A 20,849-nucleotide genomic window follows, 5' to 3' on the forward strand; every position below is an offset into this window, starting at 1 on the left:
GATGATTCGTCATCTTGTTTTTTAAAGGTCAAAAGGCTTAACCTCTAAATAACTTACATCTGGTCATCGCTGTTGTTAAAATGTGCTATTAAATTTTCAGAGTGGAAAATGTTTAGGCTTAGAATTGGCTGGTAAAGACTGAGTATTTCATTGTACTGATGTTTTCAGTATAGCTGGACAGCCATTTATGTATTTCAGTATTAGAACTGCTCACTTGTGTAGATATGGTTAGTTTTATTTCTGAGAACAATCTTTATTTGCCAATCCCTAGCCTTTAATGTCATAATTAGATATCCTCTATAACCTTCAGAGATTTTTATCCTCTGCCAAATAATTTTATGACCTCTGTTTTCATTCTTTTCAATGGAAGTGGAATAGAGAAGATAAGGTTCCTTATCCTCGTAAGCAGTGGCTGCTACCATCCTCCATCAAGGCAAATTGGGTAGACAGAGAAATTCAGGCTAGTGAACTTTAAAACTGGTTGGGGAGTAATGTGAAACTGACTTTCCATTGGGCTCAGGTTAGACTCTTAAAAGACACAATTAGATGATGTAGAAACTGTATACAGACTTGTCCAAGTTGTTAGTGTGGATCATGAAGGGATGTGGAAGTTTAGTATGCAGAAAAAATAGTTAACTCTTTACAAAGGAAGTCACAATTGATGTAATGCTCGTATCATGAGTAGGACTTAGCCCAGTAGAGCAGGATGGGTTGTCAGTAACGACACAGCCAGTTATGCTGCCGCCTGTGACGCATGTGGGGGCTGGTTCATGTCCTGGCTGCTCCACTTCTTATCTAGCTCCCTGCTAGTGGTCTGAGAAAATAGTCTGAGAAGTCTGAGAAGATAGTCCAAGTGTTTGGGCCCCTGCCACCTATGTGGGAGACTTGGGTGACCAGGGAAGCTCCTGGCTTCCACTTGGCCTAGTGCTGGCCATTGTAGCCATCTGGGAAATAAACCAGTGGATGAAGAAAATCTCTCAATCTCTCCCTCGCTCTCTGTAACTCTGACTTTCAAAATAAATAAATCTTGGGGGGTGTGGGAAGAGGAGTCGGCATTGTGGCATAACAGGTTAAGCTGCTGCCTGTAATGTCAGCATCCCATATGGGCACCTGCTCAATTTCTAGCTGCTTCACTTCCGATCCAGCTCCCTGCTAATGGCCTGGGAAAGCGGTGGAAGATGGCCCAAGTCCTTGGACCCCTGCACCTACTGGTAGACTTGGTTGAAGCTCCTGGCTCCAACCTGGCCCAGCCCTGACCCTTGTGTAACTATGCCTTTCAAATAAATAAATCTTTATAAAGGAAGGCCTGTTCAAAGGCACAGAATTTCAGGAAAGTATAGAGAAATGCAGATAGTCTGTAAAGCACCCAAAAACTAATAAAATAGAAGGGGATGCTTTTCAGAAGGGAGTCACAACATTGAGTCACTCTGTAATTGAACATTTAGCCTGCATTGAAACTTCTGGTGTCTCTTTGAATTTGTATGTTTGTTGAAAGAGAGAGTATTGAAATTTTCATATTAATTATTTTAATGAAGGGAGAAAATTTATTTTATTTCTCCAGATGCCGAAAGTTCAGTATAAATCCAACTGTAAACCATCCACATTTGCATATCCTGCTCCTCTGGAAGTACCAAAAGAAAAAGAAAAAGAAAAGGTGGGTTCTTTTCTTTCTTGAGCAGTATTCATACTGACATATAGGAGCTAGTGTATGTTTTACTTGGATTTGGTTTTAAATAAAGTAACACTTCTGATGAAATCTAACATTACCAGAATACGAATATAACAAGAATGTAAAGTAAAACCCCTTTTTCTGTCCTTGTCACCCAAGTCCCATGTCCCAAAACTCATCCTATGAATCACTCTGAAGGTTGTCTTTGTGCAGAAAAATATTTTTATATGCCGTTATTTGTTTTACTAGTTCTTTATTTGATGTACATTTAAAAGGTTATCTCTGATTTGTCACTACTACTAGAATGAATGTCTTGTGCAAATCTATCTGTAGGTTAGCATCTTAGATGTGAAATTGTTTGATCAAAAGAAGTGCACAGGGGCCAGTGTTGTGGCACAATGGATTAAGCCATCACCTGCAACGCTGGCATCCCATATGAGCACCAGTTTGAGTCCTGGCTGCTCTACTCCAATGCAGCTCCCTGCTAATGCTCCTAGGAAAGCAGCAGAAAATGGCCCAAAAGCTTAGGTCCCTGCATGCAAATGGGAGACTCCGATGGAGCTCCTGGCTCCTGGCTTTGGCCTGGCCCAGCCCTGGCTGTTGCAGCCATCTGGTTAGTGAGCCAATGGATGGAAGATCTTTATCTCTCTGCCTCTCCTCTCTAACTCTGACATTCAAATAAATAAATCTTTTAAAAATTATTATTATTATAAATATTAATATTAAATAGATATTAAATAATAAGTAAATTAAAATTAAATAAAATTAAATGTTAAATATTAAATAAATAGAATGTTATTATTTTAAAAGGTAATGCCCATTACTTATTTTCATAGGTACTAATTTGCCTTTCAAAATAGACATAACCAGTTCATACTTCTACTAACAGTGTTTGAGGAACTCATTGATATGAGTGGAATCCAAGAATAACACATTAGAGAGCTGCACTTGCCCATGAATCTACTCAGTAAAATTATCCTTTCATGACAACTTCTATATAAGAAAGTGCTTCTTTCTCTTAAGATAATGTTTCATATTGGCAGTTTTACCAAAATTGATGGAAACAATTGACCAAATTTAATGCACATTCTTATTTCATCCGCTATGCTTTGGACCTTCTTTTTGGTTTCAGAGCAGGGTCAGCTTTTATACCAATATTGCCTGGTTTTTCGAAGTTTCTGTTTTACCTTTCATTTCAGTGAGACCCACTGCAGAATGCTAGGCTAAGCACTCAGCCTTTGTGTATCAGCACTGCGGGGAATGTAGCCCAGTAAGAACATCCATACAGTGACCAGCACTAGAGGAAGTGTTTGTGTTTCCCGTGGGCATTCGACCTGGTGGTTAAGACACCTGTGTCCCACACTGGAGTACCTGGGATTGATACTCAGCCATGGCTCTTTTTTTTTTTTTTTTTTTTTTTTTTTTTTTTTTTGTAATTTGAGAGGTAAAGTTACACACAATATGAGAGAGACAGAGAGAAAGGTCTTCCTTCCATGGGTTCACCCCCTAAAAGGCCGCTACGGCTGGAGCTACACCAATCCAAAGCCAGGAGCCAGGTGCTTCCTTCTGGTCTCCCATGTGGGTGCAGGGCCCAAGCACTTGGGCCATCCTCCACTGCCTTCCCGGGCCACAGCAGAGAGCTGGACTGGAAGAGGAGCAGCCGGGACTAGAACCTGGCATCCATATGGGATGCTGGTGCCTCAGGCAGAGGATTAACCAAGTGAGCTGGGCACCGGCCCCTCAGCATTGCTCTTAACTCCAGCTACCTGTTAATGCAGACTTTTGGAGCCAGCAACAATGGCTCAGATACTTGGATCCCTGCCACCCACATGGGAGACTGTGATTAAATTCCTGGCTTATGGTTTTGGCCTTGTTTGTTACTGGCAGTTTGGGAGTGAAGCAGTGGATGGGAGCACTCTTTGTCTCCGTGTCACTCTGCCTCTCAAACAAATAATAAAAATTTTTAATTTTTAGAAAGTACGTAATAGCAAATTTCTTTCCAGGGTAGGCCACAGATCAAAACATATTAAAGTTCTAATAGACACAGGCCTCCAAGGAGCTACAGATTCTCCTGATAACTATTTTAGTAAATTATGTAAATAAGTGCCCTGCTTGCTTTCTCCATTTATGATAGGATTCTTTTGTTCTTTATAATCCTTATTTCCAGGACACTGAATAGTATTACAGGGCTGAGTTTTCTTTAGGTTGCATATTTGTGTATTGGTATGAGATTATAACAGCTTACCCTGTTCTTCCTGTAGGTTTCCACTGCTGTGTTATCTATCACTGCCAAGGCTAAAAAGAAGGAAAAAGAAAAAGAAAAAAAGGAGGAGGAGAAAATGGAAGTGGTACGTGTACCTTGGTGATTTCATGGGTTGCTGTATCTGTCATGCCCCAGATTCCTCTTTGGTTTACGGTTATTAGACCTCGTAGTTGGCTTCCTTCAAATAATCATCCTATTCCCAGCACGTGGATTCATATCATTTTACTTGGAAGAAACTAGAAATGATATCCCTTTGTGGGAAGAATAATGAGGTCCTGGAGAAAACAGCAACTAAAATGAGTTTTGAGGGGTGGAGTCAGATTTTCAGCAGACAGTGAGATTACGGTGGGAGAAAGAAAGGCCCTTGTTAGGCGAGGGGCGTAAACAGGATTCTTTTTCTAACCTCCGCTTGTAGAAAACCTTTCTCATCCCTTAAAGTCAAATACCATCCTCACCCCAAGCAGAGTTACTCTACCCTCTGAGTTGTACTTGTGTTGTGTCTTTAATTTTGCACATAATAGTTGCTCAGTAGGAACAGAAATGTACCTTTATTGAACTTTTGTTTTCTTTCTTTGCTTTTTAATTTTCTAGGATGAAGCAGAAAAAAAGGAAGAAAAAGAGAAGAAAAAAGAACCTGAGCCAAACTTTCAGTTACTAGATAACCCAGCCCGAGTTATGCCTGCCCAGCTGAAGGTCCTTACCATGCCAGAGACCTGTAGATACCAGCCTTTCAAACCAGTAAGTTACCAGTGGCGCTTAGCTCATGGTAAATTAGTCTGTAGGTCAGTGAAATACTGACACAATGAGAAATCTCCAAAAACTTGGGACAGACTTGCTAGTACTAAATTTCTTAGCAAGTTAGAGAACATTGTCTTTTTTTCATGTAGATTTGAGGAAGCTTTTCTTTTCTGTGTGTAACCCTATAAACTCCCTTCTTGTACCACAGACTTATAAAAAGTTCCTAAGATAGCCTAAGGAACAAACAGACTATAGAGCCGCACTGAACCACTTGGAATTTTGATTCTGCCACTCACAGCTCTATGACCTTAGGCCAGGTACTGAACCTATCTCTGCCTCGGTTTTCATGGTTCATGGCTGCAACAGCTAGGGCCAGGCCAGTCTGAAGCCAGGAGTTGGGAGCTCTGTCCTGGTCTCCCACATGGGTAGCAGGAACCCAAGTACTTCGTCCGTCATCTGCTGCCCTCTCAAGCGCACCAGCAGAGAGCTGGATTGGAAGCAGAACAACCAGGCCTCAATCTGGTGCTCTGACATGGATAGCAGCCCCTTTATTGCTTTCTACGTAACTTTGTCACCAACACATAAGCTATTAATAAGTCTAAGCTGTGTAGAGCTGTAAACAGCTCTTTCCATATATTGGTTACATTGTAGAATTTGAGCTGGATTCTTTGATTTTAGATAAGCACATTGTAGTAGCTTAACCTACAGCCACATGTTTCAAAATCATAGGAAGCCCTCTTGTGAAAGTAGGCCTTTTCTGTAGGTAGAAGAGCCATCTCTGTTTGTCCATTAGGAGGTCCAAGGAAACTTCACAGGCCTTAAGATTAGTACAGTAGGCCGGCGCCGCAGCTCAATAGGCTAATCCTCTGCCTGCGGTGCCGGCACCCCAGGTTCTAGTCCAGGTCGGGGCGCCAGATTCTGTCCCGATTGCCCCTCTTCCAGTCCAGCTCTCTGCTGTGGCCCGGGAGTGCAGTGGAGGATGGCCCAAGTGCTTGGGCCCTGCACCCGCATGGGAAACCAGGAGAAGCACCTGGCTCCTGCCTTCGGATCAGCGCAGTGCGCCGCAGCGGCCATTAGGGGGTGAACCAACGGCAAAGGAAAACCTTTCTCTCTGTCTCTCTCACTGTCCACTCTGACTGTCAAAAAAATAAAATAAAAATAAAATTTAAAAAGAAAAAGATTAGTACAGTAGCCATCTACTTTGATTGTTCTTGGGGTGAGTATTCACTGTAAAGGTAGAATCCAGTGATAAAATACATCTTCTTAGAGAAAAATGGACTTTTTAAGGGAGAGAATTGGGGTGACTGTGTGTGGGTATGTGCATGTTGGGAGAAGGGAACTAGCTCAGAAATCCATGAAGACACACCAGTGTCAGAGCTGGCGGGCGGGGTTCTGAGGAAGCAAAATCAGATGAGGTTGAGCTGCAGAGACTCTCACGCATCGCTGAGTCATCTGACTAATGGGCTGCGCTTCTTTCCTTCCCAGTAATGGGCTTTGGGAGAAATACACTTTTTCCAGATGTGCCCTGCCTCTGTTGACTGATTCAATTACAGAGAGCCACTTTCCGTTTCCTTTGACACAGGCAAGCAAATAGAATAAGGTTAGCACTCCAGATATGGGTGAATGGTTGCCATGTTTGAATTTACCTCTGCTAATATGTTCGAGAGAGAGTTTAATAGAATTGTTGCTATAGTCAGCTTGCCTTTTGTTTCCCATCTATTTTTTCATTGGCTTGCCTCACAAGGGTTTGTAGATTAACATGAAAACATTCAGATATCTGTAGCATTTAAGTTATTCTCTCCATTGTTCTGAAATTGCTGTAGGGAAAAAAAATTGGCTTTTTATTTGCAGATTCTCTTGTGTCCTATTGGTGGTCATCTCACAAATATTTAATTTTTTATTTATTTTCATTCTATTTGAAAGAAAGGAAACAGTGAGAGATCTTCCAGCCTCTGATACACCCGCCAAATGCCCATAACAACCAGGGAAGACCCAGGCCCCAGCCTGGAGCCAGAAACTCTAAGCTTGTCTCCCACGTGGGTGGCAGGGACCCAAGTACTTGAACCACCACCTCCCGGAGTGTGCATTAGCAGAAAATTGGGTCAGAAATGGAGTAGTGCGGACTCGAACCAGCCACTCCAATATGGGAAGCAGGTGTCCCAAGCAGTCACTCAGCAGCTGAGCCAAATGCCCGCCCCCTTTTCTGCATTTTTAACTAGCTCCCAGGTGATAATTACGCTACTGGTCCAGGTCCAGTTTTTGAGTAGGAGGGCATTAGACTAACCATATTTATATAATACATGTTCTTCCCACAGTCACATTAAGGCCACCAGTCAGGTCTGTGCCTGGGAAAGTATATTCTTAAATTGGAATGGTTGGGACTGGTGCTGTGCCAAAGCAGAGCCATGTGGGATGTCAGCACTGCAGGCAGCAGCTTTACCTGCTACACCACAGCACCGGCCCTAATCAAATAACTAAAAAAAAAAAAATTGGGATGGTGAGTGGCGTGTTAAGCCACTGCTTGGGATGCCCACACCCCATGTTGGAGTGCCAGTTTGGGTCCTGGCAGCTCTACTTCCAATTACGCTTAGTGCTGATGCATGCTGGGAGTCCTTAGATAATGGTTCAAGTTCTTGGACCCCTGTCACCCATGTGGGAGACCTCTTTGGAGTTCCTAGCTGTTGTAGGCATTTGGGAAGTAAACCGATGGATGAAAAATCCCTCCCTCCCTCTCTCTGTCTGTCTGTCTCTCTCTCTCTCTCTGTTTCTGTCACTCTGCCTTGCAAGCAGATGAAAATGAATAAAGTTCTTTTCAGATGGGATGGTCTTCCAGGTAGAGCAGCATTCCTTGCTGCTCCGCCAGAGCCCCTGGTCAGTTTGCAGGTGCTCCTTACAGAGCACAGTATCTAGTTCTACCTCAGTTTTTGACTTCCAAGGCACTCAAGTCGTTCCAGCACTTAGGTGTGCACCCAGATGAGCAGAGCGGTCCTGAAGGGTCAGTGGAGCTTGCGCTCCTTTGCTTTCCCTGTCCACAGCTCTCCATCGGCGGCATCATCATCCTGAAGGACACCAGTGAGGACTCCGAGGAGCTGGTGGAGCCGGTGGCGGCACACGGCCCGAAGATTGAAGAGGAGGAGCAAGAGCCGGAGCCCCCAGAGCCTTTCGAGTACATCGATGACTAAGGACCAGAGGTGCGCGGCAGATTGCTCGAGGGAACCGCTTCATCCAGACTCCACAGTGTTTCGCGAGAGGACATTGTCTCCTCTTTTCCCTTCCTTTTGTGCCTAATCCTTACGTGAGGGGGGTTCACAGCTTATGGACAAAGAGAAGTAAAAGATAATGTGCAGTTCCCTGAACTTTGTGAATTCCCCTCGCGTATCTAAACAGTGTTCAATCTTGCCCCGTTTCTGCCTACATCACAGTTGATTCCTTTATCTTTTTTCTGTGACTCAAACCTCTGCTACCATTGCTGTTCAGAGTGGGTATTGTGCAAACTGTTTTCACAAATCTGCGAGGAGAGCTTGCTCCAGAATGGAAATCTACTCAGTGCTTTCGTTGAAGACGTTCTCACACAGCGTCCGCTAGAGGTCGTGTGTTTGACCGATGTTGAAGTACCTGGGTTTCGTACCCTGCTCTGGCTCCTTGCTCCAGCCTCCTGCTAATGCAGACCCTGGGAGGCAGCTGTAATTAGGTTCCTGCCACTGAGATGGGGGACCTGGACTGAGTTCCAGACTCCCAGCTTTGACCTCAGCCCAGGTCCAGCTGTTGTAGACATTTGGGAAGTGAACCAACCAGAGAGAGCTCTCTTTCTTTGTCTCTCTACCTCTCATTTATTTATTTATTTAAGAAATCAGCTGAACTGCATGGTTGGCTTTGTGATAAAGTGATTACAGTCCAGTGTAAAACTCCTTGTTGTGGATCAGTTAGTTTTTGGACGGGCACTGGTCCACACTGCACATTTTTGGGAAGCACAGGTATAGACTTAGACTTCTCATTGATTTTTCTCTCTCCTTTCTTCTTTTTCAATACTCTTGGCACTACAAGTCTTAACATGATTCATGAATGGAACTGTGGAACACTCCAGTGTATTTAAGACATGGTGCTCACAGGGACTTTGGGATCAGTTTGACTACAGCACAGAGCTTTGTCCAGTTGGAAAAGGTTGTTATGCCAGTGTTTCCAGCACTGTTGGACGGGGTCTTTAGAGGCAAAAGATCAGAATAATAGAATTGCATGAAGTAATTGTCTTAGTTCTGTTGCTGCTGAATGGGTATCACGTATTTGAAGACACGTGAACATCACGATTACCTAATTCTGCTCTAGCACAAACACATTTTCAAACAAATATTAATGTATTACATTCTTCAAAGAAAATAAAACCAGTGTTGTTTATTTACATTCTTGCAAATCTGGCACAGTATTATACACTAATTAGCCTTCAATGAGAACTTTACAGAAATCTCAGTAAATGTTGAGGCAAAAACCTTAACCATTGGTAAGGAAGCATATTCATGCCTCAGGAAGCCCATACGATTGGGCCTCAGAGAGAGGAGACTTGTTTTTCCTTCTGTGCCATTTAACCTTGCCTTTGAAAATTGTCTTTCAGCCTTGGTGGTGTCCTAAGTGATGCCCACCCAGCACCTGTAAGCCCTCGCGATCACTCAGTCTCCATCAGAGTTTTCAGCCTTTCACAAACTCTTAGTGAAACCTCCACTTGTGTCTTTCAGAGCAGTGAACTGAAAAGTGGTTTAGAGGTGTACGGTTGAAAATTGGATTCTTGTTTTTTAAAAAAAGAATAAAATATTTAGTCCTTGAGCGTTTGAAAACTACACTTTGTCTTGGCATAAACTGTCATAGACTGCAGAGGCAGAGTGTGGGGCTAGTTTTAGATTGTAGTGGCTGGTCGTAACAAAAGGTTTTTGAAATAAAGAATGACTGCAGCTTCCACTGCACCCTTCCCTCTCCTAGGATCTCATTGCTCACCTGAAGAAGCTTGTCTGGGCTCCTGTGGGACATGCCTCTGAGCAACCTTGTGCTGAGACCCGCTACCCGATGCATGTACCATTGCCGCTGCGCTGACCCGGAGAACCTGGCCTCCACGACTGTGGTTGGAAGAAGATACGTGGCTATTCAGTGTGCTCTTTCACAGAACCTGGTTTTCAAATAAATATATTAAACTCTCCTGATGGATAAGACTTTTTTCTGCAGCCTGCATTGTTTTTTTTAAAGATTTATCTATTTTATTTATTTGAGAGGTAGAGTTACAGAGAGGGAGAGACAGAGAGAAAGGTCTTCCGTCCACTGCTTCACTCCCCAAATGACTGAAATGGCCCAATCATGAAGCCAGGAGGCAGGAGCTTCTTCCGGGTCTCTCACGTGGGTGCAGGGGCCCAAGCAATTTGGGACATCTTCTACTGCTTTCCCAGGCCATAGCAGAGAGCTGGATAGGAAGTGGAGCAGCCAGGACTCGAACCGGCACCCATATGGGATGCCAGTGCTGCAGGTAGCAGCTTTACCCGCTACACCGCAGCACTGGTTCCCCAGCCTGCATTTTTAATAGATTTAATCCCTACCCCCCAAATGCCTCAATCCAAAGAGCTAAATCCTTGATTTTTGGAGGATGCATGACTTTCATATTGGCGGAAAAATTAAGCTTTTCTTAAATTTAAAGACTGCTTGAAAATAATGACAAACAAACCAAATCTTACTCAATACCTGAAGAATTCTCTGCAGTGTTTTGAAAGGGACAGAGGATGGGGCCAGCACTCACTGAAGAAAACTGTTTTGTGACCGAAGGAAATTGTATGTTCAGACAGCTCAGAAGCTTTTAATAACCTTTACCTATTGCTTCCTGCTTTTGACCTTGTTATGGATAATAGATACAAATTGCTTAATTTCATTTAGTCACAGGATCTGATAATGTACCTTTTCCCTTTCCTCTTATCCACTGTTTTTTTTTTTAATTTTTTATGTTTTTTAAAAATAATTAAAAGTATAGGGACATGGGGCCAGTGTTGTGGCACAGCAGGGTAAAGCCCTGGCCTGAAGCGCCAGCATCCCATATGGGCGCTGGTTCTATTCCCGGCTGCTCCTCTTCTAATCAAGCTCTCTGCTGTGGCCTGGGAAAGCAGTAGAAGATCCCACATGCTTGGGCCCCTGCACCCGCATGGGAGTCCTGGAAGAAGCTCCTGGCTCCTGGCTTCTGGCTTCGGATTGGCATAGCTCCGACATTTGTGGCCATCTGGAGAGTGAACCATCGGACGGAAGACTCTCTCTCTCTCTCTCTCTCTCTCTTCCTCTCTTCCTCTCTTCCTCTCTTCCTCTCTTCCTCTCCTCTCTCTCTGTGTAACTCTTTCAAATTAATTAATTAATTAAAAAAAAAAAAAGCCCTGGCCTGAAGCACCAGCATCCCATATGGGCGCTGGTTTGAGTCCCAGCCGCTCTACTTCTTTTCCAGCTCTCTGCTGTTGCCTGGGAAAGCAGTAGAGGATGGCCCTCCAGGTCCTTGGGCCCCTGGACCTACATGTGAGACTCCGAGGAAGCTCCTGGCTCCTGGCTTCAAAGCAGCTCAGCTCTGGCCGTTGTGGTCATTTGGGGAGTGAATCAGCAGATGGAAGACCTCTCTTTCTCTGTCTCTACCTCTCTCTCTCTAACTCTCTCAAATAAATAAAATCTTTAAAAAAAAAAAAAAAAAAAAGTATAGGGGCAATGTTTGACCTGGCAGGTAAGACACTGGTTAGGATGCCTACTTCCCATATGAAGGCACCTGGATCCCATTCTTAGCTCTAGCTTCTGATTCCACTTTCTTGTTACCATGCACCCTGGGAGGCAGTGGTGATAACCCAAAGAATTGGGGTTCCTGCCATTGCCCGCTCCCAGCTCAGGGCCCCAGCCCTGGCCATTGCAGGCATCAGGAGTGAAACAGCTGGTGGGACCTTCTCTGTCTCTGTCTTTCTGTATCTAAAAAAAGAAAAAGTTTACAGCAGTAAAGTGCAGGATTACAGGTTAGTGAGTTTTGATGACAAAAAAAAATTTTTTTAAGATTTACTCACTTGAAAGAGTTACAGAGAAAGAAGGAGAGACAGCGAATGTTCTGTTGGTTCACTCCCCAAATGGGCACAACAACCAGAGCTGGGCCAGGCCAAAGACAGGAGCTTCCTCTGAGTCTCCCATGTGTGTGGCAGGGGGTCCAAGCACTTGGGTCATCTTCTACGGCTTACCCAGGCACATTAGCAGGAAGCTGAATCGGAAGTGGAGTAGCTGGGACTCAAACCAGCATCCATACGGGATTCCAGTGTCAGGTAGTGGCTTAACCCACTGCAGCACAGTGCCAGCCCCACTGACAGTAAAGTTTTGACCATGATGCTCGTCGTGGAGAAGCAGTGGCATAGGTTGTTATTCTGACAACTCCCCCATCCCTTGTGTTCTGGCATATGAAGTGAGTCTTGCTGATTTACCAGGAGGTGAGAATAAATAAGAGCTGGGTTTGAAGAGTTTTGTGTTGTCTTGTGGTCTTCAATCCTGTATAAGTAAAGTAGGTAGCTCTCAGAATTACACATGAATGGCCCTCTGTTCCCACCTTGATTCTTTTTCACTTCTTAATTTAGAACGCAGCCTCTGTGTCTGGCAGGGCAAACAAACCTCTGGACAGATCAGCCCTAATACATTTGTCAGCCACAGCCTTGTTAGGTCCAGGTCTAAAGGTTATGGATCCAAAGGATGGCTCCACGCATTGGTTAATCTCATTGTCTCCCCTCCTTTGTAAATTCCTTGTTTCCTCAATATCAGATGATTCTGTAAAAGAGATTATCTCATTTCCTGGCCTCATTAGCTATGTCCTTCCTGTTCAAGCTCTTAACATTGCTTGCATTTCAGACACTTATCTCGTAACATTTCCCTTAATATACGAGATGTTTAAAAAACAGAAGTCTCTCAATGATGGCAGTGTCCAAAATTGTGAAGTCTGGGGCGGGTGGTACATTTCACTGGCTGCTTGCCAAATTCAGTACATTCTCTCCAGAATAATAGATTGAGCTCCAGGGTGCAGCAGCGTGGGTAGTGCAGATTGGAATTTAAATATTGGGAAGCTGGCCAGCGCCGCGGCTCAACAGGCTAATCCTCCACCTTGCGGTGCCAGCACACCAGGTTCTAGTCCCGGTCGGGGCACCGGATTCTGTCCCGGTTGCCCCTCTTCCAGGCCAGCTCTCTGCTGTCGCCAGGGAGAGCAGTGGAGGATGGCCCGAGTCTTTGGGCCCTGCACCCCATGGGAGACCAGGAGAAGCACCTGGCTCCTGCCATCGGAATAGCGCGGTGCGCCGGCCGCAGCACGCTACCGCGGCGGCCATTGGAGGGTGAACCAACGGCAAAAGGAAGACCTTTCTCTCTGTCTCTCTCTCTCTCTCACTGTCCACTCTGCCTGTCAAAAAAAAAAAAATTAAAAATTAAATATTGGGAAGCTTAACCGCTGTAAACAGTGCAAACTGTAAAGTAAAACGCCCACTCCATTCGGATGGTAGTGAGATGCTCTACTTTTCCTGGCTGATCTTTTTTTCTAGAAGATTTCCTAGAGATCAGCCTTGAGAAGTACCCAAGGAGCAGAGAAACCGCGGGTGAAATAGAATAGCGCAGAGTGGCAGCCGCACCAGGCGACGTCACCGCGCAGTCCCAGAGCCCAAGGCGAGTAGAATGCTCGGCAGAGAAATGGTGCAGCGGAATGGCTTGGTCTTCCAGCGTGGACTGCTGACTTCCCAAAAATACTTGCTTGGCTTCCGTGGCACAGGTTCCTACTGCCCCAGCTCCCCTTCCTTTAACAAACGGCACTTACTGGAGCATCACTTAGTGAGTCGGCTTTTTCTCCAGGTAACGTCACCCAGCCCACACCTACCTACAGTCTCCAACTTTGTGCTAAGACGCCACATCTTCGCCTTCCCGCTGAGCTGACGCACGTTGCAGCCTCTCGGCATCCTGTGTGCACCTGACACCAAGCACCCTTCCCGCCCCCTCCCTCCTCTGGCCCTCTGCTTGCCCACGCGTGGAACCGCTGGTTTCACCCGTGACTCACCCATTCTCTACCCCACTACTCTCCACCCCCACCTCAAAGCATCTGGTTATCTCTCTGCCTTCTGACTTGGCCCAAATCGGTCTTTCTAAGGTGCAAACCATGTAATAGACCCCCGCTTAAAATCTTCCCGTGCTTCCTTGTTGAATAAAACCCAGCTCTTCAGTGCGTGTTCGAGGCTCTGCAAGGCGTTTGCTGCCGGCTGCAGCCTCTCCCTGGCAGAGGCCCAGGTGTCCTGGCCCCTGGCCTCTGCACACGCCACTGACTCCACCACCTGCGCGTCACGAGTGAATCTCCAGGGGCTTCTCCACGCACAGTGAGGCGGCATCCCCACAACCCATCCGTAGGTGAGAACATCCCACGTCAGGAATGCCCACCCTCTGCCCGGCCTCCCAGACCTCGGTAGCGACAGCACTGCAGAGCACCGGCACTGATGGTGCCACAGGCGCTGCTCGCCAGCCCCACACTAGCCCAGGAAAAGATGAACGTTCAAAGTAGGGTTTCTGCTGAATGTACATTGCTTTTACCCCGTTGTAAACTCATAAAATTCTGGGGCCATCACTGTGGCTTAGTAGCTTAAGCCCCTGCCTGCGGTGTTAACATCCCATGTGGGCACCGGTTCAAGTCCCAGCTACTCCTCTTCCGATCCAGCTCCCTGCTCGTGGCCTGAGAATGCAGTGGAAGACAGCCCAAGTGGTTGGGTCCCTGCATCCATGTGGAAGACCCAAAGGAAGCTCCTCGCTCCAGCCGCAGTGGCCATTTGAAGAGTAAACCAGCGGACGGAAGATTTTCTCTCTCTTGAACTCTGTTTTTCAAATAAGTAAATAAATCTTTAAAAAAATCAAAAAATTGTAAGGTGAACCATCCTTTCAGGGACCACTTGTAATGGTTTAGAGCTTAGTTCTAAAAGAAGTCCTCTCTGGTTTCTCCCACCGTGCTGAACCAGGTTCTCTGCTTTCTAAGGACCCAGTATTTCCCCCTATTATTCTCTCCCCATATTATCTTTTATTGCCTGGTCCACCCCCCCCCCCCCGCATGTTCACCATCGCATGGGGTCACATAGGCAGCTGTGTTCTTGGGAGACTCCATCTGGGTGCTGCCTGTCTCTTCTCAGTCTCCCTGCAGTGCACATGCTCCCACAGTTGTTTGGTCTCTTGAAAATGCCCCCTATCCTGTGTATGCACCGGCGAGATGGGTCCTGGGGAATCTATACCTGGCCTGAGAAGTCAGGAAGAATGGGGGGGGTGAAGTTCTTGTGGCTTTGCCCCCGACACCTCCCCTCCCTTCTTTAAATGAGACAACACTTCTGTTTTCCAGAGAATTCCTTAGCAAATGCTCTTCTGCTGTTTTTAGGATCCAGCTTCCTTCTCCACTCTTGTTCTTTCCGGTTAGAGCTGTGGGGGCTGTTCCAAGGCAATGCATACATTGGGAAAATCAAGGACTTTGGCCTCAGACCCTGATTCTGCCCCCTGGTGCTCTCTGTAATACTGTGGGGATTACAGAATGACTAATTGCATGCTGACCACTAGGAAGAGCCACAGGTGCCACCTCATGGCTCACCACTGCCCTAAGAAGTGGCTGCAGGTGTGTGGGCACACCCGGTGGCGCCCCAGCAGGCACGCACCCAGGCTGAAGCAGAGAAGGGGCTCGGTCAGTGTCCGGTTCACCTTTCATGAAGCCGGTCTCTGGTCTCTCAGTTCCCTGGCATTGCTTCAGCTGACCCAGGGGGAGACGTCCCGCCTGGCCTGTGTCCACAGCCTGCTCCACGCGCCGACGTCAAGGTGGCTCCTCGGGGGCCAGCAGCAGCAGCAGCACCAGCCGCCGGGAGACGGGCATTGGGCCCCAGGCAGTTCCTCCAGTGTGTGCACACTCAGTGTTTTCCAAAGCAGTGAGTTATTTATGTGTAGTAAGATTGCATCCGGGAGATAATTACCTTTAAAGGTCTTGGGCATGTGCCGAGCCAAGACTTGGCGAAGAGCTGGACTGGAATCAGCTTTTTTCCCATGGCGAACTTCCCACGACCCGGCGTGAGCAGCCTCTGCCTGGTGCCATCATCTCCCAGAAGCCCTGACATGAGAGGGTTACGAGCGGCCACGGCTTACCCCAGGGCTGGCTTGGGACAGCAGAACAGGAGCTGGCAGTGAGTCCCGAAGCAAACTCCCTGTTCTGGGGGCCGGGTGGGGGGATTCCCTTACACTTCATGGTCACCCCAGTAACTGCTCCTCATCCGGGCCCAGCGCTGTCCTGTGTGAGCGTGTCGGACCACCCACCTATAAGTAAGCTCCTTATGGGCCAGCCCCAAAGTCTCCGCCTGACAGTTTCAGGTTAAATGCAGTCGTGTGTCGCTAGCAACGCTGCAGGTTCTGAAAGAGTCATTGTCAGGTGGTTTCCCTGCGAGCGCCAGCCTCCATGGTACGGCCCAGCACACGCCTGGGCCATGCGGCCTCCCACTGGCAGCAGTAGTGGGGTTCCTATGCGTTGGGGTCGTGATGAACAAAGCAGCACAACATCAAATGAAGCACAAGAGAAAACCATGCAATTAAGAGACAGCACAAGATGAACGCAGCTGTGGCCGGCGCTGTAGTACAGTGAGTTAAAGTACTGCAGGCGATACCACCATCCCATATAGGCGCCGGTTCCAGTCCCGGCTGCCCCGCGTCTGATCCAGCTCCCTGCTAATGCCTCTGGGAAAGCAGTGGGAGATGGCTCAAGTGCTTGGGTCCCTGCCATCCATGTTGGAGACCAAGCAAGATGGATCTCCTGGCTCCTGGCTTCAGTCTGGCCCAGCCCTGGGCATTTGGGGGTAGTATACCAACAGATGGAAGATTCTCTCTGTCTCTCTCTGCCTCTTTTCATCTGTCACTCTACCTTTCAAATAAAGAGATCTTTTTTAAAAAAGATGAGTGAGGCTGTTGCCTGCCTGCGTAACACTCATGGTGATTTTCCTAAGTACAAGGAATACAGCGTAAGACGGCCAAGTATAGTAACTGTGTCAGCCAGGAGCAGCCGCGTGCAGGAGGCCTGCACGTGCCCGTCTGCCCTGTGTTTCTACCGCTTGCGGCATCACCACAAACAACGGCCACGAGCCACTTCGTGGGCGGGAGTTGTTCAGCTCCTGACCATCTTATGAGACCACCACACTGTGTGTAGTCCCTCGCTGACGGAACCGTGCTCATGGGCCGTGAGACGGCCATTGCTTTGGCTCTGGGGAGGCTCGTGGTGCCTTACCCCGGCTGGCTTTTCCCCAGGGCACTATGAAGCACCACACTCGTAGGTTTATTCGTTCATTGTCTGATTCACCAATCGGCACGTAAACACCAGTGAGGACAAGGCAGTTGTTGGTGACTGCCGTATTCCTCGTGCCTCGAGCAGTTCCTGAGTCGTTGCAGGCACTGGGCGAAGATCGTTGGATGGGCAGATGCGTGGGGCACAGTGGCATTATTGCGTTTAGGTCCTGTGTGCTAGGCATGGGGCCCCTCACTCCCTCTCCCCACCTGACTGTCATTAAACCTCATAGTTCTACCATAAGTTAAATATTACTGTTTCCATTTTACAGATTTAAAAAATGAGACTTGGGACTGACACTATGGCACAGTGGGTTAAACTGCCACTTGCAGTGCCTGCATCCCACATGGGCGCCGGTTCAAGTCCCGGCTGCTCCACTTCTAATCCAGCTCCCTGCTGATGCTCCTGGGAAAGCAACAGAAGATGGCCTGAGTGCTTGGGCCCCTGCACCCACGTGGGAGACCCAGATGGAGCTCCCGGCTCCTGGCTTTGGATCGGCCCAGCCATTGCAGCCATTTGGGGAATGAACCAGCAGATGGAAGATTTCTTTCTCTCTGCCTTTCAAATAAATAAATAAATCTTAAAGAAAAGAGAGATACTTAGAGATGTTAAGGGTACGTAGATGTCATGGGACTAGAATTCAAACCCTGGTCTAACTACAAAACCTGTCTTTTGGGTTTTTTTTTTTTTTTTTTTTTTGACAGGCGGAGTGGACAGTGAGAGAGAGACAGAGAGACAGAGAGAAAGGTCTTCCTTTTGCCGTTGGTTCACCCTCCAATGGCCGCCGCGGCTGGTGCACCGCACTGATCCGAAGGCAGGAGCCAGGTGCTTCTGGTCTCCCATGGGGTGCAGGGCCCAAGCACTTGGGCCATCCTCCACTGCACTCCCTGGCCACAGCAGAGAGCTGGCCTGGAAGAGGGGTAACCGGGACAGAATCCGGCGCCCCAACCGGGACTAGAACCCGGTGTGCCGGCGCCGCAAGGCGGAGGATTAGCCTGTTGAGCCATGGCGCCGGCCTGGTTTTGCTTATTTCTTAACCACCGTGGCCGTGCTTTGCCAATTTGGAGTCTAACCCAAGAATCCAGCCAGATAATTCTGCTACCGAGGGTTCTGAGACCATCACCTGTGCAAAGCTGCTTCCAGAAGAGCTGAATTCCTTGCTATTCAGATGGGGTGTGCATACAGGACCAACGAGGATCCCAGGACCCCTCCAAGAGCAGACATCAGCAAAGGGGAGGGGCAGAGCTCACCGCCGACAGAGTACGAACACTCGGGGATGGAACAGCTTCTCAAAGGAGAGCTCCCAGGAACAGGGCGCACCACGTGGCGGCAGCAGGGTGCACCGCCTGCGGCGGCTCCTTGGGCAGGGCTCTGCACCACGCGTGGCATGCTGAGCCAGGCCTGCGGGCTTCCCCACCTGCAGGTGCTCCTGCACTCACCATGGCAACCGCTGTTCACCACCTGGAAGGACTCTGCTTTGTGTAACTCCAGCAGCAGCTCACTTGAATTGAATTAATTAATTTCAAAGGCAAATAGAGAGAGAGCTCCCATCCACTCGCTCACTCCCCAAATGCCTGCAGAAGCCAGGAGCCAGAAACTCAGTCTGGGTCTCCATCGTGGGTGGAAGAGACTGGAATGCCTGAGTCGTCGTCTGCTGCTTCATAGCACGTGCACAAGTAAGAAATGAATTGGGACCCAAGACCAGAGCCAGGACTCGCACTGGGCACTCTGATGTGGCCTGCGTCACCCTCAACCGCTGCACTGAACGGCCGTCTCCACCCCCGTTTTTGGTTTTAAGATTTACTTATTTAGAGCAACAGACAGAGGGAGAAGAGACAGAGCGAGATCTTCTGTCTACTGGTTCAGTCCCCAAATGGCCACAACAGCCAAGGCTGGGCCAGGCAGAAACCAAGAGCCAGGAATTCCATCCTGGTCTCCCATGTGGGTGGCAGGGCCCAAGCACTTGGGTCATCCAGGCACACCATCAAGAAGCTGGGTAGGAAGAATAGCCAGGACCCCCCCCCCCTTTTGGGGACATTTCTTGCTGTCCTTCCTGGAGCCCTGTACTGGGCACACCACAGAGCCAAGGGGTCACAAGAGCCGGCAAGGACAGTGACCGCGGGAAGCGCCCCAGCCTGAGGCTCAGAGAGATCCGTGTGTATCTGGAGCAAACGGTGCCTCTACGTGGCTGCAGCCCTAGCCATGGAGGCCGGTGCACGGCAGCCCAGTCTCCTCCAGGGGGAACCGTGCTCAGTAACCCAGCAACACCTGAGCTGCAACAAGGGCGGAGTGTGGACAGCCACAGTCCAGGGTCACACAAGGACAGCAGGGTCAGGGAAGCACATGCTGGAGCCAGGAGCCCAGGCTCAGGAAGAACAATTTCATTTCTCTTTAAATAATTTGATCAGCATACATTTGTAATTCAAGTAATCTTTTTGGGAAAAATGAACAAGTTGTTCGACTTCCTTACACTGATTTTGTGGCTTAGAGATTTTTATTTTCAGTGTGGACGAGAAGCAGCTGGGTAGGAGGCGCTGTAGTCTTCAGTGCTTAGGGATCGATGTGGTTAAGCCCCAGCTTCCAACACCTGGCATCCCGTATGAGCACCTGCTGGAGCCCCAGCCGCTCTGCTTCTGATCCAGCTCTCTGCTATGGCCTGGGAAAGCAGCGAGTGGAAGATGACCCAAGTCCTGGGGCCCCTGCACCCACATGGGAGACCCGGAAAAAGCTCCTGGCTCCTGGCTTCCACCTTGCCCAGCCCGGGCTGTTGCAGCCATTTGGGGAGTGAACCAGCTGATGGAAGAGTCTCTCTCTTTCTCCCACCAGGCCAAGCCAAGCCAGCAAACCATGACGCCAGGACACCAGTTCCAGTTGTGGGGACCTCTCTTTTTGACTCTCCCACTGCCCCCTTTTCCCATAGGCAGCCTGAGTGGCTCCAACCCAGAGGAAGCTGAGTTAAGAGGTGGCTGGTGAGGGGGTGGAGGAGCAGTGCTGTGGCGTAGTAGGTTAAGCCTCCGTGCAGGCGTCTGATATAGGCACCGGCTGCTCCACTTCTGATCCAGCTCTCTGCTAATGGCCTGGGAAGGCCGTGGAAGATGGTGTAAATCCTTGGGTTCCTGCACCCGCGTGGGAGACCCAGAAGAAGCTCTTGGCTCCTGGCTTCGGATCAGCTCAGCTTCAGCCGTTGTGGCCATTTGGGGAGTGAACCAGTGAATGGAAGACCTCTCTCTCTCTCTCTCTCTCTCTCTCCCTCCCTCTGTAAGTCTCAAATAAATAAATCTTAAAAAAAAAAAAAAAGTGGACTGGATCGCCTGAGGGCTGGACCTCCAGACCATGACATTCCACGAGCAGTAAGTTCTCTGCTTTGCCCAAGCCACACACAAACTACCTGGAGTAGAAGTTCTGGTATTTAATACCCAAAGAGCACATCAAGAGGAGCCTTGGGGGACCAGCACTGTGACGCAGCAGGTTATAGCCCTAGCCTGCAGCACCGGCATCCCATATGGGCGCTGGTTCGAGTCCTGGCTGCTCCACTTCCCATCCAGCTCCCTGCTATGGCCTGGGAAAGCAGCAGAAGATGGCCCAAGTCCTTGGGCCCCTGCACCTGTGTGGGAGACCTGGAAGCTCCTGGCTCCTGGCTTCATATCAGCACAGCTCCGGCCTTTGTGGTCATTTGGAGAGTGAACCAGCAGATGGAAGACCTCTCTCTGGCTCTATCTCTCTCTGTAACTCTTTCAAATAAATAAAAAATAAATCTTAAAAAAGAGAGAGAAAGAAAAGAAAGCAGTGGAAGATGGTCTGAGTGCTTGGGCTCTGGGCTCCTGGCTTCAGCCTGG

General features: G+C 48.2%; 1 protein-coding gene across 1 annotated transcript in view; it reads left to right on the forward strand.

Moving 5' to 3' along the window:
• The window catches only part of PSMD1 (proteasome 26S subunit, non-ATPase 1), a 98,700-nt gene extending 88,835 nt beyond the window's left edge, over positions 1-9,865 (forward strand). The window contains exons 21-25 of the mRNA XM_062193382.1: positions 1,562-1,654; positions 3,931-4,017; positions 4,524-4,670; positions 7,706-7,861; positions 9,639-9,865. Coding sequence (XP_062049366.1) covers positions 1,562-1,654; positions 3,931-4,017; positions 4,524-4,670; positions 7,706-7,852 — 474 coding nt within the window. The 3' untranslated portion in view covers positions 7,853-7,861; positions 9,639-9,865. The remainder of the gene's footprint in view (positions 1-1,561; positions 1,655-3,930; positions 4,018-4,523; positions 4,671-7,705; positions 7,862-9,638) is intronic.
• The last annotated feature ends 10,984 nt before the right edge of the window (positions 9,866-20,849 follow it).

Source organism: Lepus europaeus, chromosome 1 (genome assembly GCF_033115175.1).
Source record: "Lepus europaeus isolate LE1 chromosome 1, mLepTim1.pri, whole genome shotgun sequence".
Classification (NCBI taxonomy): Eukaryota; Metazoa; Chordata; class Mammalia; order Lagomorpha; family Leporidae; genus Lepus; species Lepus europaeus.